At 49.6% G+C, this 16,810-nt stretch overlaps 2 protein-coding genes across 4 annotated transcripts in view; one reads left to right on the forward strand and one right to left on the reverse strand.

The window, feature by feature from the left end:
* Positions 1-4: 4 nt before the first annotated feature.
* On the forward strand, positions 5-6,571 carry kics2 (KICSTOR subunit 2). Its single transcript, XM_023791495.2, has 5 exons — positions 5-20; positions 345-461; positions 1,076-1,322; positions 1,879-2,167; positions 4,233-6,571. The coding sequence occupies exons 2-5, from the start codon at positions 396-398 to the stop codon at positions 5,047-5,049; spliced, it is 1,419 nt and encodes a 472-aa protein (XP_023647263.1). The 5' UTR covers positions 5-20; positions 345-395; the 3' UTR covers positions 5,050-6,571.
* Positions 6,572-7,284: 713 nt separating this feature from the next.
* Positions 7,285-16,810, reverse strand: part of LOC111833288 (SLIT-ROBO Rho GTPase-activating protein 1) — a 68,302-nt gene continuing 58,776 nt past the window's right edge. For all 3 annotated transcript variants that reach the window (XM_023791424.2, XM_023791425.2, XM_023791423.2), the window contains exons 19-23: positions 15,284-15,363; positions 12,611-12,791; positions 11,088-11,222; positions 9,779-10,067; positions 7,285-9,251 (exon numbers count right to left, since the gene is read on the reverse strand). In XM_023791424.2, the coding sequence (XP_023647192.1) occupies positions 8,877-9,251; positions 9,779-10,067; positions 11,088-11,222; positions 12,611-12,791; positions 15,284-15,363 (1,060 nt within the window). In that variant the 3' untranslated portion in view covers positions 7,285-8,876. The remainder of the gene's footprint in view (positions 9,252-9,778; positions 10,068-11,087; positions 11,223-12,610; positions 12,792-15,283; positions 15,364-16,810) is intronic.

Raw genomic sequence — 16,810 nt, forward strand, 5'->3', positions numbered from 1 at the left:
TCGGCAGACTGAGTTCACCGGTCAGTTACTCAGGGTTATATAGCCAGGACTGGAAAGCGAAAGAGGACGGTCCTTCAGCTGTCTTCCCGGTCAGAAACGGGATTAGTTTCTTTTTCGATTTTCTGTGTGTTGCGTTCTTCGTTCGATTTCGTTTCACGGGAAATATTTCGAGGAAGTATTGTTTTTATTGTCGTGTGTACGCGGTATAATGCAAATCACTTAGCTCTTTCCTTCAGACTAATTAATGAATACTTTTTAAAAGTGAAATCATGTGTTTTGGGAAACCTATTATAAAAATGAGGGGATTTTAAATTGGTTAATGACTTACTTCTTTTTCTTCCCAGGAAGAGAGAGTCCACAAAATTCAGCTCTATTCTGTAAAGGTTGATCCCGATATGGTTCTTAGCACGAATAGCATAGCCATGGCTACCTTTATACGGAGGAGTCCATCTGAGGATGTAGTAAGTAAAACGGCTTAAGTAACGCCACATGAAATTAGCTATTAATATTCCGGCATAATTCTCTAAGTCATCTTTAATTTGACAGATCGTAGGGGTTTTTGTTAAGAAACCATGTACATTAACGATCTATGCATGATAATTCTTTAAATATGATAGCTGTGTTGTGAGCAAAAATCGCAGTATACATAACCACACTTTAACGCGTATAAAACTGGGCAGAAAATACCGCGTTGCATTAAACGAGTAGGACTTTTGTCCAACCTAAGCCTCCGTAGTGTTGTCAACGAGAAGCAACATGGCGTAGTCAGGAAGAGGAAGCGTGCGGTATATTTATACTATATCGCGATTCATTTTAATCGAGGAGGAATAGCTAAACTGTGTTTCTGCTTGCTTCGTTAATAAACTGTAAACAATTGTTTTATTTTTCCAAAGGAAAAATGTAGCCGATCAAGTTAGCCACATGTTAACTAATGCATGGCGTGCGTTTTCAAAGGGGATGAGATTACTCTTACAGCCCTTATACTGTAATGTGAACATGTCAGTGAATATTCTACGTGTACAGTGTGCTTCCTGAACCTTCAACGCTAGCTGATAAACTCGTTATTTTATTATTGATTGCCATGACGGAGACGACAGGCGACGAGGAGCTTCGCCCTGTCCCCAAGGAACGAGCGATCCTGGAGAGCTTCTTCACCCAGCTCGGGGTGTTTTCATTCGACCGGGCCAAAGACTACGTGGAAAGGGAGAAAGACAGCAGCCGGAGCGCCGGGGCTATCTGGGCCTCTTTCCTCGCTGCCCTGGCCCACCTGGCCGCGGCGGAGAAAGCCTACCATAACATGACTTTTCTAGGGCAGAAAATAGGTAATATAGACAATAAATTAATTCAAAGACATACACACGTGCTGCTTCTTAAGTTTCCCTTTACAGACGTAGTCCAATCTATATTAAGATTAAAAACCTGTTTAAGGGAATTACTTTTTGCCTCATTCATTCATTAAAGTGCCCAATTAAATTATTACATTGGCTTTGGTGCAAGGCATCCTTGTTGATGTTCACAAGTTTTACAAGAACCAGGGGTTCTCAAACTTTTTGATCAAAGGTCCGCATCAGGTTAGTCCAAAAATATTTTAATAACAAAACGGCATTTCATGAAATGTAACTAATTAACTTAAATCGTTTATATTCTGTCAGTGATGGGGCGGAGATTATGACACGTTAGGAATGTGCAAAATTTGATGGTTCTACTTTTTTTTTTTTTTTACTTAAAGCCACATTAAGCCTTTTTACGTGAAACATATAGATTCATAAGGTGCATTATCGTATGGGTCCGGATTAACTTGCAGTTCGGTCCGTGTCCGGACTTTGACAATCCCTGGTTTAGCTGATTACTCGGTTAACGTCAATATAAACCCGGCAGGTGGGCAGTCGTTTTTCAGTCGGAAGGACTCGATCAGGACCCTCTACACCTCCTTGTACAACGAGCTGAAGAAGGTGGCGACCACCGGGCGCAACGCCACGGGCGGCACGGCTCCCTACCTGGAGGACCTGCTGTCCCACCTGTCGGAGCAGCTGTGCTTCTTCATCCAGGCCCGGGTGGAGATCGCCGACTTCTACGAGAAGATGCACTCACTGAGCACCCATAAGTCCATCAACTCGGAGGAGCTGGTGAGCTTGCTGGAACCCGTGCTGCAGAAGTACAGCTCCAGGTAAGTTCATGGGGAGACTGAATGATGTGGCAGATATTCTTCCTGTTTTTAGTCAATGCTTGCGTGAAGCTCTTTTTCACCCTTGCCAGGATGCCCTCAAAATATCTAAACCGTTGTCTCTAAGTAAGTTGACTTAGAGACATAGAGGGCTGTCCCAAGTGTTGAGGACTAATAATGTAGAAGAATCAATAGATTACATTAGTCAGGGACGGATTACGGACCGGGCCAACGGGGCCGCTGCCCAGGGGCCCTTGGGGTGCAGGGGGCCCGTGGGGCCCCTAGCCCAAAACAATTTGCAACACTTATCAACAATGTATTTTCGTTTGTCTATTTTAGAGGGCCTACATTCTTTGATCCTTTGCCTACAAGGGCCCCTGACCCTATAGGGCCTCTGATGGAAACATGGAGGGAGGGTGTTTGGCTGCCAAGGGCCCTTGAATTGTGGTGGTTGTGCTGGTGCTGGTGCTGGTGGTGGGGGGGGGCCCTCGCGAACATTTTGCCCAGGGGCCCACACAACCCATAATCCATCCCTGACATTAGTACTCTGCCCCCCCCCCCCCCCCCCTCCCCTCCCTTGGGGTTATTGTAGGCTAAGTTCTGTGAGTCAGCATATCATGGCAAAGCATGTCCAGCAGGGGGCAGACTTCCATTTCACAGCTGCCTTACTTTGCAGTCCTTCACCTTTGTTTCCTTTGCATGATCAGCATGGTGTCTGGTGCTGTTTATACACCTAAACGACTCGCCGTAAACTAATTACTTGTTGGGTTATGTATCCCGTCGGTCTCGTGTGTGTATGTGAACAGGGCTTTAAATTTCCAGCTGCCTTTCATTTCCAAAATTTCTACAGTAACTAAAATTACTGGCACCTTCATCTGCATAACAATACAGAACCTAAGCTTGGTATAGAAGAGCTTCAAAGAAGCCTAAAAATGCACTTATAATGGAATGAAACGGGTATGTTATACTGTACATTGCTCTTCTTTTTAAAACACATGCATTATCTGTGCTGTTATCTATTACTGTGTGTTTTATTGTCTCCATTGTATTTTTTGAGGTATGGATGCCATAAATTTCCTTTGGGATTAATATTGTGTCTGTCTATCTTTGTCTGTTTGTATCTATATTCATGTATCTAATCTATGGAGTGCAGGGTCAGTCATCCATCCATCCATCCATCTCTCCCTCCGTCCCTCCAGCACCCTTGGGGCATTTTGACAGCATAGTGTCGACTTCGTGTAGTGGAGAGAATGCAGGTGCTGAAAAATGGGTGTCTGGAGCATTTAGAGCTGCTGTAGGTGGTAGGAAGAGGGTTTTACTCTCTCGCTGCAAGTTTTTGCGGAAGTGGAAAAGTAGAGAATTTGGAATAAGCGGAGGTGACAATGCTTTAAAGCTGTGAAGCCAGACTTGAGTCCCCCCCCCCCCCATTACTGTTTCAGCCCTAGGACTGAAAGCAGGGGTGGGTGGGAGTGGTTGTTATTCTGGACTGATCGTGGTCCATGCTGGCCTTTTGCAGCTGTAGCCCAGTGAATCCTTATACTGTAGACTTTGTTTTAAGAAAATAATAAAACCAGTGGGTGCATCGGCTCAACAGAACCATGTTCACTCACATCCATCCAATGAAAGAATGAAGCTCATTACAGTGATCTGTTCTGGAAGAAAGAGCAGCAGGGTCTCTACTGACACTATTGCTGATAAACAGGTTCCATGTCACAGAAGTGGGGCGACATGGTGGTGCAGTGGTTAGCACTGTTGCCTCACACCTCTGGGACCTGGGTTCGAGTCTCCGCCTAGGTTACATAAGTGTGGAGTTTGCATGTTCTCCTCGTGTCGTCGTGGGGTTTCCCCCCCACAGTCCAAAGACATGCTGAGGCTAATTGGCGTTGCTAAATTGCCCTTAGGTGTGCATGTGTGAGTGAATGGAGTGTGAGTGTGATGGGGGGCAGATGTGATGAACGTATGACTCCAACCTTAGCAATATGAAGCCATTAGACCATAATTAACATCAGCTTGCTAGAGGTTAGCCACTAAAGTACTTGGTGCTGTTGGCTCTACTTGGTTCCTCTAGGTTTCACCACCCCATTCTGAGCCGCCTGGAGAGCAGCTTCCAGGTGGAGGTGGACGTGCTGACCCAGCTGCTCCGGTGCCAGGCGGAGATCTCCGAGTGGAAGTTCCTGCCCTCTCTGCTGAACCTGCGCAGTGCCCACACCAAGCTGCATACCTGGGGCCAGGTGTTCGACAGGCAGCGTGAGACCCGAAAGCCCCTGTTCGGCAGCCAGGTGCAGAAGGCCTCGCAGCCGCCCCACCTGTACCTCTGGTTGCATCGCTTCCAGCAGACTCTGCTGGCCAAGTTCACTTTCTACTTCCACGAGGCCTTGAGCCGGCAGACCACGGCGTCTGAGATGAAGGCCCTCACGGCCAAGACCAGCCCCGACTACTACGGCAAAGTGTCCAGCTTCATCCGCAAGTGTGACGCCCTCAATGTCTCGCTCGTCTTCGACAATCGTGGCTTGGAGAGCTTCCAGGGCCACGGCTACCACCACCCAGACTCGTACCGTGAGGCCCCCAAGGGTGTGGACCAGTACCCAGCCGTGGTGTCCCTGCCTAGTGAGCGGCCCGTCACGCACTGGCCGAGCGTCATCATGATTATGAGCGACCGGGCCTCGGACCTCAACACACTTGACAAGGTGGTGCATTTCTACGACGACAAGGTTCAGAGCACCTACTTCCTGACCCGCCCTGAGCCCCACTTTACCATCGTAGTCATCTTTGACTCCAAGAAGTCGGAGAAGGACTCGCACATCGTTTCCTTCCTACAGGAGCTTTCTGGCTCGCTGAGGAACTCCAAGCCCTTCACCACTCTCAAGCCGGGCTCCAAAGGCTGAGTCAGCCCTTGTCGGAGAAGAGCAACTGGAAAATTTGACTTGAGCTGGGCAGTGAGACGGATTTGCTTGTGGTGTGGCTTAGAAAAATTCTGTAGTTGGTCAATGAAAATCAGCTAAAGTGCTGAATTTGCTTTCAGTTCTTGACATTTAAATTAATTTAACTGAAGAATAAAGGAAGAGCTAAGATTTCTTTGAACATTGGTTAGCTTTGTGACAGTTGCACTAGCATGATCAGACCAGTTCATGTCCTAAATGATCACTCTATCTGCACTATGCACAGCTTGCATAGATGCGTTCCATCCTACCTAAGTATTGTGTTTAGCTTAAGAGGGTACAGAGTTAGTGGTTTATCTGACCCTTCAAACTTGGTCTCACTGGTATGTGTCTCATGGAGGGCAAGAAAAAGGTAAAAATATAATTTCACCAAGGGGATTGATATTTAGTGATATTAATATTCTACATAGACTTGACAAACCAAAAACAACAAATAATGCACAATGCCCATGCTAGCATGGTGCCACAAATTCCAATTACTTATATAAAAAGTCAGTTTTATAAAGTGTAAGCACTGGAGGAACGTGTCTGTAGTGAATGTGTAGAACCGTTTGGGTCCTGGCTTTGCCGAAGAAACACGCTGCTCTAGTCTGTGTGCTAGTGGACTGAGTGTTGATGAGATTGTGTCGAGTATTGAGCTGAGAAGAAGCTGGACCAGTGGAGTTCACCTCCAACCAGGAGAGTCTCCACTGCTGCAAATACACATGAAATGGGGGTCCAACTTTTTTCGTACTGCCATTTTTGATTTTGCCTTAAGTGGAGCTCGAGATGTAAACCTCATTAACGAGCTGAATTCTGCAGCCATGAACTGCCCAGACGACGGTCCCCTTTCTCATCCTCTTCTGTAACTGCTGTCACCATTCCATCTGTAAAGGCTAAAAGCTCAATGTTTACATTTGTGACTTAGCAGTTCGTCTCATTTTTAATAAAAGATGGTAAAAAAAAAAATGTGGTGTGGCATTAGTGAGGATTTGGTCACAAGGAGAGGGAGAATCATGAGTAATTGGGAAGGTTTTAGGACCCTGAGGGGCAGTGCTACTTACACATACCCAACATGAAGAATAATTGGCCATTGAACTTAGCCTTGTTCCTTCTCTGCCTATTGTGACAGGGAGGTCTGACCAGTGGAAATGGGTACACTGGTGTGATTGACAGCCCAGCACCATCATGAGGTCACGCGCTAACTTTAGTCGTGTAATATACACCAGCCAGCAGATGCAAGTTGACTTACTCCGGTGCTCTGTTGAGCAAGGCGAGATGCAGGGCGGGCAGACAGATATACCCTCCAAACTTTCAGGGACTCCCCACGCCTGCGTTCCCACCTGCCTCTCCCTTTGAGGGAGTTTTTCCTTGCCACTGTCCCTTCTGGTTTGCTAACTGGAGGCTTTGAGCGAGGACAGTGTAAAGTGCTTTTAAACAATGTGATATTGTGAAAACGCGCTATATAAATAAAATTTCATTGAATGTCCATGTCAAAGTTTTCCTTAGTTCTCCATCTCAAAGCAGCACAAAATATACTCAGAATATAATTGGGTTGTTGAAAGAGGGGTGTGTCTAAGGGTCACAGACAGGAAGTAAGGAGTGAACGACTGTCAGACAGAGACTACATCCCTAATACTTTATATATCCCACTCCCCTCCCCCGTTAACTTTCCTTCACCCCAGAAGTTTGTCAGAATTCCAGATGTTGAAATGCTGTCCCAGTACCTTAGGGAACAAGTCATCGAGGGCCAGTTCTCGCTGAAATCACCCCTTCACCAGGGGCATGTGGAAGTCTCGTCAAGAGCACCCTTTGCGGAAGAAAAATTCACCGTTGACGTGGCATGAAAGCTTCACTTATATGTATGACGACTTCATACATATAAGTGAAGCATCAGCTTCATGAACTTTCAACTTCAGACTGAGTCTGGGAGGGAGCGAAGGAGCCTTCAAAAAAAATAATCAGTTTTGGTATATAGCCAGAGATTGACAGTCACTGGGACCAAGATTGCGACACCTTCCAATACAAACCCCACTTACTCCCGACGTACCACACAAAAGCGGGCTAATCTTCCCTGTGACGCCTCTTTCTGGACAGTTCCTCTGCAGTTAGCTCCCTTGAAGGGGTCTGAGACACCGGAGAGCAGGTACATTGCCACAGCAAACCTGCGAAGCTCCAGGGAAAACTCAGAGCAGCCCAGTGTGACAGAGCGATTCCCTTTATTAGAAAGATGGGCACTGCCCTGGGCGTTTACCGAAAGACGTTATAATGCTACATGCCAAATATACAGTTTTACACGTAAAAGTGCAAATTCTCAATTAGATTAACTGTCTCGTCTTTACTATTCACTTAATGATCCCAGAAATTTGTTTATGCTCTTTCGCTACTACTCTCCCCATAACATGGGTCTGGGGTCTCTCTAAGGCTGGTACAAAGGCACTTTCACATGTACATGTCACAGATGAATGCTGGCGTGACCCAACAGTCAGCGGGCAGGGGGGGGCAACATACTGCTGTAAATGACAGGCCAACAGCAATGGTTTGGAATGGGGGGGACGGGGCGTGTGGAAATCAGGGAACCCTGTTCATCCATGCTTTCGTCGTCTTCGTCGTCGTTAGAAAGGTCCTCCATGTATCAAAGATGCCAAAAATTATATATTAAATTCAAAAACAAATTAGTAAGAATGAAGGTCAATCGAATATATCCTATAATACAAAGATAATTACAAAATTAGACAGATACAAGTAAATATCCATTGATTATTTGGCTCATTTGCAAGGAGGATGGAAAAAAAAAGTCTGAGCATGGTTCTTCACAAATAACATCCCAGCAGAGACTCCATGTGTCCAGTCCAGTAACACTGGGCAGCTTTTCACCAGAGTGTCTGCCCCCAATGCCGTTCTCTAGCTCCCCCTGCTGGCCGGGTTCTGCAAGCAAGGTATTTGGCGGTGATCAAGCCAAGGAGTCCCGCGCCCCTCTGTCAGGTTCTAGAAACCATGACCAGCCCGGTTTACAGACCTGCGATTTGCCAGAAATAACCAAAATTCACATTAAAACATCCCATACATCCAAAGGTAAACAAGACACTCCGCACGTCCGGAGGTGAGCTTGACGTGAAGAGGGCTAAAGCTAGATTGATACTAGGTACATTAAAGCTAAAAGGACCATTCCAGAAGTTTCCTTTGAATCCCCATGGTGACGGACAGTAAACACCAAATCCATCAGCCTCTCCTGATGTTACACTCAACTTGGACAATGGCATCTATACTTAAATGTAGACCATACTTGGCCTGTGTCTTTCCACGGTGTGTTTCCAGTAAATAACTGAAACGTACCTGCCATTTTTCACTGAACCTGCGGACCGGCATGGCTGGAGTCCTGACTTCGAGAAAGTCCAGCAGATTCTCCCGGATTCCTGCCCCTGTGCCCTCCCCCTTCAGGCCCCCCTGGGGCTCAGAACCAGAACTAGATGATCCCTCAGACTAGAAAGACTGACGCTGGCCCTTACGGCTCTTCGTCTGCTGTAAGAAGTCCCACCACCCACGAAGGAAACGCTTGTGGGATCCACTGATACAAGTAACATATGAAGTATTAGTTTAGTATTGTTATATTATGCTTTCTGCTATTTCTGTAAAGCCTTATTAAACAGGATGCTTTCAGCGCGCCTGCAGTCCACGATCTGGCGGATCCTGTAACGAGCTTTCGTTCAGCTAGTGCTCGTTTGTGGACTCGCTCTTGGGGGAGGCCAGGCTGCTCATGCCACACAGCCTTTCACCGTCACCCCCCCACCCCTTCACATCGTGCAGGACTTGTCCAAGGGGCCCTGGGAGGAGGCTGCTGGGGGCTGCTCAGTGGCGCCCCCTTTGGGCACCATGAGGGGCTTGGGCCGCAGGGCAGGGGGCCGGAGCTGCACACCCATGCGGGGTGCCACTGTGGGCTTGAAGGTGCTCATGGCGTCGCCGGGGGAGCTGGGGCTGCGGCGGACGGGGGGCTCCGTAGCTCGCAGGCGCAGGCCATGCAGGGGACCCAGGGCATCTGCACAGCCGCCTGTAGGGGGCGTGCTCTTGGCCTGCTCCAGCGTGTCCAGCACCACATCCGGTTTGGCTGAGCTCTGCCTCTCCAGCTCCTGGAGCTCGTTCAGCGCCGTGTTCATGGTCTCTTCGATGTCCTGGAGACAGACTGTGTTAGGCCTGAATACTGCAAGGCTCTCTGACCACACACTCACTGTAAGGGGGGGGCGGGTGGGCAGGGGACTTCAGCTGGGACACGGAGGGACTGCGGGACAGATAGGGAGGACAGAAAGATGGACAGACAGATGGAAGGACAGACAAGGACAGACAGAGGGAGGGCCTGAGAGAATGACACAATGATGGATGGACAGGAGTATAGACAGAGAGGGAGGGACAAAGGGACTGGGAGAATGACAGCCAAAGAGAGGGATTAGATGGTGGAACAGAGGACAGAAGGATGAAAAGATAGGGAGGGACTGACGGAAGGACAGAATGAAGGGCAGAGAAAGGGACAGACAGACAGTGAGGGAGGGACAGATGGAAGGACAGAAGAATCGACAGAGGCACAGAGAGACTGACAGAGAAGGATAGACAAAAGGATGGACAGACAGAGAGAGGGACAGAGAGGCACAGGAGGACAGAGGGAGGGACAATCTCTTCCCCCTTTTCTCTTCCTCTCACTGACCTGTGCAATGGTCTCGGGATCCAGCGTCTTCCCGTGAGCCTCGGAGAAGCCGCCGTACTGCCCGGAGGAGGCAGAGCGGCGCATGGGGGGGCTCTCCGCCTTCCTCAGCGGATCCTGCCGCCCGCCGCGCCGCCGGCACTCCGGGCTGTCCAGGGCATGTGGGTGCCGCCCCCTCAGGAGGTCCCGTGGGCTGCCGTGGCCCTGGGACGCGGGGTGCACCGCGCAGTGGCCGTCGCTGGGCCGCAGGGGGGGGCGTCGCTGTGGGGGGTCGCTCCTCTTCCTGTGCTTGCTGTCCGGGAGAGTTGGTCAGTGGACCACACCAGTGAGATTCATTCACAACCCTATTTGTACCTCTGACAATCCTACCCACCCTCTCCAATCGCTCTGCCAAGGTAGAGCCTTAAACACTTTCGTAAAGGGGGGCATTAAAACAATGATGAGCCTTTTTAACTGCGCAGCCCGACAGACATAAACGTATAACCTTGTATCCAGACATCGGTGTCTTAGCGAACAGACACCATTTCTCTGAATGAACAGCAGGGGGAGTACAGTCACACTGGACAGTACAGGGATTCAGGAAAAGGTACTTCATGTTCTTACAATCTCAGGCCATTTTTCATCCATCTCCACTGATCTGTGGTGTACCAAGAATTCCATTCATAGCCAAATAAAATGTCATTATTGCACTTAAACAGAATAATGATGTCATTCCACAACAGTATCGTGTAGAGTGTTACTGACAGCTATGATGCAATTGTTATGAATTCTTCAATCATGGCGTCAAAATGTCTGGCATGTTGAACCTGCCGTTGCCCAGGTGAAAAGGTCAGAGAGACACCACAGAGTACGGAGCCCCCGGCCCCTCCCAAGCAGCCGAGCACGGTCACGTTAATGCAAAGGATCGCAAGCTCTTCCGAGCGACTAGCAGCTCAGTCGGAACCCATTCCAGCAGACTGACCCCTGGGGGGGTGGGGGGGGGGGAGTCCAGCAGGGGGAAGGGAAAAAAATGCCCGGCCCCCTCTCAATTAACAGCAGCAGGAGACTGGCTAAAGACGTGCCCTGAATTCATGTGTGGAGCTTTGTCATACTTCACACACAGCAGCCCAATCTACAGTGAGACAGTGATCGATTACAGTGACTGACTGGAGCTGTAGAGCTGGACCATCAAGAGCCGGACCAAAATCCCAGCTTTTACTTCCCTCTTTACTCTGAAGCAGTGCTGTAAAGTCTGCTTGCTGTCACCATGAACGGGTTAATCTTCCGGGCTGGGAAGAGACTCGTCTATGCGTGAGGCCTGCAGTTGGCTCACCCGCTGATGTAGGCCTCAGGAAGCCTTTCGATGGGTGAGCCTGCATCCTTTCTTGAGCACTTGTCCTCCACCGCCGGCCCGCTGCTGGCCTCGCTGTCTGCTTTCTGGCTCAGAGTGTCCGAGAACGAGTCGTCCCTGTCCCGAGAAACACATCGCGGTCACTCTCCAAGGAGACACCCGGGAAACTGAAACTGTCACCTGAAACAGGGTTGTTGTAATGGTAAACAGGTCCTAAATAATGTGAGATTGATTTACATTTTCCATATCTCCTATGATTACAGCATTGCTGTCCCGATCAAATTTATTATCCTTGTCATTCATGTGTGTGTGTGTGTGGGGGGGGGGGGGGTACACGATGCACCCACACGTCTCTCAAGCAGCTGGTTTTATTACAAAACACCCACATGCCGCCGCCCCCCCCCCCCCCTCCCCCAGGTGGGCTCAGGGTTACTGCAGAAACACTATCCGCAAAACCTCAATCGCAGCTTCTCATGACTGAGCGTTCCCGGTTCTGTCTCAGCGGCACGGAAGGAGGCGGCGTTCCCCGGAACACTCCGGAATGGCATCCTACACGTTATGCGCCCATGCAGCCATCACGGGCCTTATGCAAGGCTTTTTAGAGCTTCCTTCTCCGGCAGGAGACCCCAGACGCTGCCGGACTCAAAAATCCGGTCCATTTACTTGAGAAATCTGGGCCGAGCAAACAGTGAATTATTGATTCACACACCTACGCAGTGCTGCATGAAGCAGTTATGTCACGACTGAAGTTAGCTGGCTTGGCTAGAACTAAATCATTTAACGTACAGTTCAATTTTCCCCTTCAAAGGGACACAGCAAAGGGCCACCCATTTCTAAGGATGTGTGGGCAATCAGGAGGTAAAGAGAAAGACACACGACGTCCTGTGGAAGACGGAGGCAAAGACACCCAACCAGCCCCATTCGTCACTCTGCAGAAGAGATGAGCTGACAAACTCATTCTTTTTTTAACTAAGATTTTTAACCCAGCTAACCTGTCAGCTAGGGAACGGACAGCATGATGTTTGACCTTGACCGGAACGGGACCAGACCCAACCTTCTGGTTTGTCTGTGAAGGCAGACACCATTAACCGATGTTTTATGACACAGATCCTGCACACCACTATCATCTCCATCCATTCATCTATAACCATTTTTTCACCATGTCTTGGTGGACAGGATGTCTTAGAGTTAGATACTGACCTGAATCACTCTCGATACAAAGAGCTGGATTCAAACATTTACATTTTATGTATTTAACAGATACTTTTATCCAAAGCGGCAGACATTTCAGCCTTGCCCAGAGGTCAAATCCAAAATAACTTTATAGACCCTGGTATTCGACCCGGTGACCTTCCGATGCCAGGCACAGAAAGAACATCCTAACCGAGTCACACGCACAAAGATCTGGACTCTCATGCGAGGTGGACCATCCTTTAAACCCGCTCAGGAATCAGGTCCCATCCCATCACCGGGATGCCCCTCCTTCTCAGGATTAGCGTACTCACATATCCTGCACCACGATGTACTGGTGCGGTACCAGTCCGTCGACGCCGTTGTGCCGGCCCTCCCACCAGTCCTCGGAGGCTCGCTGGTACAGCAGCAGGGACGCGCCCTTCTTGAAGGAGAGCTCGCGCGTCGAGCGGCCAGCATAGTCGAACTTGGCGATGGCTTCGATGGGCTCTCCTTCTGCAGGATGGGAAGAATGCAGACACACTTAAGGCTGGGAGGGGACTGGCCCAAGTCGGAGACCCACCTCGCCCCTGCATGAGATGGAGGCCCAGGGGAAACCCCGACACCGGGGGTCCCCATGAGCACATCCCTGAGGGGCTTCCTGCCAACTTATCCAAACACTGATGAAAACACGCGGCTTCACTTTGGTCTGCCCCCACCCTATATAGGGCCACTGCTCCCCCCGCCAAGAAGGTGCAACAGTTAAATGGGGGGGTGGAGAGATGAAACATGACAGAAAGGAGGGCAAGACTAAATTAATGGCCCCGTCCTACAACGCCACATCTTTCAGTGGCGCGGACACACCGATGTCGGTATGACTGCCCACACACCCGTCTGACCCGAGACTGCGGTGTGTCCGTCTGGTTAAAAACACCAGTAAGGAAGAATTTAAGGAAGCAGCAAACCAGCACCCTAGGAAGGATGACACAGGGATCCAGACAGGATGAGACGAGTGGCTGGAGGACGAAGAAGCCACAGTCTGGCTCGTCCCGCTTCACATCCAGCAGCGTCCACCCACACGTGCCCCACGTAACGAGCACAGACAGACAGACTGGGGACTTTAGGGGTGAGGTCAGATTTATGGCCCAATCAGAGAAGGGAGGGTGCAAGCCTCCAGGGACCATGAACCCAGACCATTCCAGGCCTTCCTATGAAATTGCATTATACTGTAAAATCAATGCACCAGCCATTCGACCTCTGATCCTTTTGCCCACTAACCACAAAAAAGAAAGTTAACTGACAGCAAGGGTTTTCGCTCCTCCTTGTCTGGCAGTCCTGCTCCACGTGTGGTGAGGGTGGAACAAACACAAGACACCAACTAATCAATGTGTCTGGTCCAACTTAACAGCAATTAAACATTAACAGCCAAACGTAACTAAATCAGCCATTGTGTTGCACAACACAATTAGGATCAAATGACTGTTTAAATGGTTTAGGCACCCACACAGATAAATGATAAATTAACGCTTTATATATTAAGATCACCATTCTTGTTGTAAAATGGGACATTTCTAAACTTCTATGACATCACTGGAGAGAAACACGTGGGAATCGACAAGCTTGAAGAGTGTTTCGATTCAGATCTATAGTAGGCGGCTCATCCTGGCCTGGCGTTCCACACAGAACTGTCAGACACAAACGAGCCCAACGCAGTCACATGTCATGGATGCTGAGCCCTGAACAGGTCTAGGGGCCGGCTTCCTGTTTGCTGAGGACAATACCCGGCTCAGCCCCTCACAATCCACAGGAAAGACAAGCCCCTCTGGAAGGAGGGGGGGGGGGGGGCATTACCATTGGCAAGGAACAGCAACCATAACAACAGAAGATCAGGAAATACAATACAATATTCAGCAATATGTGCTGCATACGGTTATACAGTCAGTTACGTACTCGAACAACATAAAAACACTGAACAAACAACCTGTAGCGTCTGGCTTGATCTGGCAGGAGAATTCTGCAATTCATTGGCTTCCATCACCATGGAAATCGACCCCTGCCTCACAGAGCTGGGAGGGGCCCATTTGCCTTCTCAAATGGCAGCGGTGGGGGCAGTGCTCCAGCTATCGGATGGCTTTGCACGTCCTTCCTCTACGCCCGTGGCGACGTGGTATTTGAGTGACGGCCGTCCTTCTGTAAGGTGGTATGTCAGAGGCGTCCCAAAGGGAGGTGCTCGCACCCCACCCCTCGAGATGAATTGCAGTGCCTGACAGCGGTGATGAATGAGTCACCTCTCAAACCCCCCCGGCAAACCACTCCCACTTTTGTCTAATCACCACCCAGGTCGCGTTTCCACTTCGGCTGGGCATCTTCCCATCACCTTGGAGGAGAGAATGCTGGGGAGGGGCAGAGCGGCCCTTTGCCATTTGGCTCACGCACCACAAACTCGGCAGAGCTGCCCTTCAGCAGTGCCATATAAGAGAAAAAAAAGTCACGCACAAAATCCGAATGTTGAAAAATGGCAGGTCATTTCACGTTACAGTATTTTGAAAGATCACAAAATGGCAGGTCAATAGTGAACCGTATTGTGGAAGTCAGTTGAAACCGACACTGGGCTTGTTAAATAAAACACGGTCGGACTGAAGGCTACTACTCTATGAAGTATGGATTTTTGGGCTGAAGAGCCTCTTCTTACCAGTCCTTAACACCACAAGACAAGTGACAAACATGAAAAGTATCCCTTGAACCTGGGGCTGTTTTCCCAGTTTTTCTCCTCTCACCGAAAGGCGGGGTAGGAAAAGGGCAAACAGAGTAACATTTCAGCTCTGGTTGCTGCAGGGACACAGAGTCCCTTCCCCTCATCTGTGGAAGGGCACGGTAGGTCTTTTAAGCAGTTGCCAGTAACAGCTGGCAGCCACAAGGCAATGCCAACAGGAGAACAAGAAACCCGACCAGCAACCCAGACGCTCCAGCGAGGGACACAGGAAGCGAGGAGAAGAGCGGCCACCTACCGTCCTCGCTGGTGTGGGGTTCAGTCCCCCCGTCCTGCTCGACCTCCTCCAGGGCGCCGTGCTCACTGTATGGGCTGTCACTGCGGGCAGAGGAGGGGACATCAGTGCTGAAAACCTCCAACCTTCACCCCCCCCCCCCACAGTGCGATTCTTCTGATGTCAGCTGCTTCACAAGGTTAGTATCAGAAGGAAACTCACTTCTACACTAAGGACATAATGACCGCAAGTTAATCCACTTACACTTATGTATCTTCAAAGCAATAAGAAGGGAAATTCCTTGTCTGCATTCAGAATTACACCCCCCAGAACACCCCACAGCCTCGGACTGCAGCACCACAGCAACGAACCCGATGACTACCAGGGACTCGACAGAGCCGCATTCATGGATCTGACAGACCTTCATATAAAGACAATCTGCCTCAGTATACCCTCAATTCTGTCCCCTAAACCCCAGGGGACTGTGACCTCCTTATTGTGCCAACTCGGGACGGAACCATACTTGGTGTTCAGCATGGACCTTAACTACAGGTGGGGGGGGGAGCGTGACAGTTTGTCAGGTCTCAGGGAGCCGCGTCACATGGCAGGCTCGTTAATTACACTCATTTGTTAGATCTTCCCTGCGGCACCTTTCCATACCAGGCTTTCTCCGCATGGATTAGTCGTTCATACATCTAGCTAAGCCCCCAGCCTTTCTTGCATGAGAAGCCGCAGCGTGAAGTCAGGAATTAACAGGATGCGATTGTGCAAGATCATTCTGTGTCTGGGTGGCGGAGAGTTGGCTCAGCTTTGGGGTGATTTCGAGGGCATCTGCCCCTTCCAGCACCCATTAAAGCTTCACAATCTCAGACAGGGAGCTACCAGAAAGGTGGGGATTTAACAAGCTCCCCATTGGCTGCCTCGCCTACAGGGAGAGAGGAGCGCAGTGACGAGCTTTCAGGCTTAAGGAGGGTGTCATGGTGATAAAGAGCGAAGCGGGCACGTTGCTGGAAAACGGCGCTTGTGATTTGGAAGATGAGGATTCAGGTGCACAGCTCTGCGATTACTTTGCCAGATGACTTTATAAAAACAGAAAAAGGTCTGCCGTAACGATGACACGATGACAGTTGTAATTCGCAGGTTTACACAAACCAGCTCGCACTCTTCACACATCGCTGGATTAACTGAAGATATGTCATCGTTCATTATAAACGGAGCCAGTGGCTTAGGCATGCTACATCCCCTGAGATATCTCCTCCAGAAGTACAGTATGCGTACCCACAGCCCTAGACGAGGATTCCAGACAAGAGCCTATGGACAGCGCCCCCATGAGGCCGGAAGGAGCACGGAGGCAGAATGCCGATGTAATACTGTGTTACCAAGTGACAGGACACTCGCTCTGTCCCAGCCAAGTTCACTGGACCCCTGAGAAAGGCCCTTAACTGCCCAAAAAGCTCATATAGCATCAGATAAATGGCTGACCCTGTGCTCGGACCCCAAGATTCACTCTGAAATGCACACATATGCGTGTACATCTCAAAGGATATGAGA

This window comes from Paramormyrops kingsleyae, chromosome 1 (assembly GCF_048594095.1).
Source record: "Paramormyrops kingsleyae isolate MSU_618 chromosome 1, PKINGS_0.4, whole genome shotgun sequence".
NCBI classification, from domain to species: domain Eukaryota; kingdom Metazoa; phylum Chordata; class Actinopteri; order Osteoglossiformes; family Mormyridae; genus Paramormyrops; species Paramormyrops kingsleyae.

Excerpts from the sequence above, each read along its gene's own strand:
- kics2 (XM_023791495.2), top strand. The coding sequence starts at position 396 with ATGGTTCTTAGCACGAATAGCATAGCCATGGCTACCTTTATACGGAGG. Across the intron at positions 462-1,075 it reads GGAGTCCATCTGAGGATGTA|ATTGCCATGACGGAGACGAC; the intron begins GTAAGTAAAACG and ends ATTTTATTATTG. Across the intron at positions 2,168-4,232 it reads CTGCAGAAGTACAGCTCCAG|GTTTCACCACCCCATTCTGA; the intron begins GTAAGTTCATGG and ends TGGTTCCTCTAG.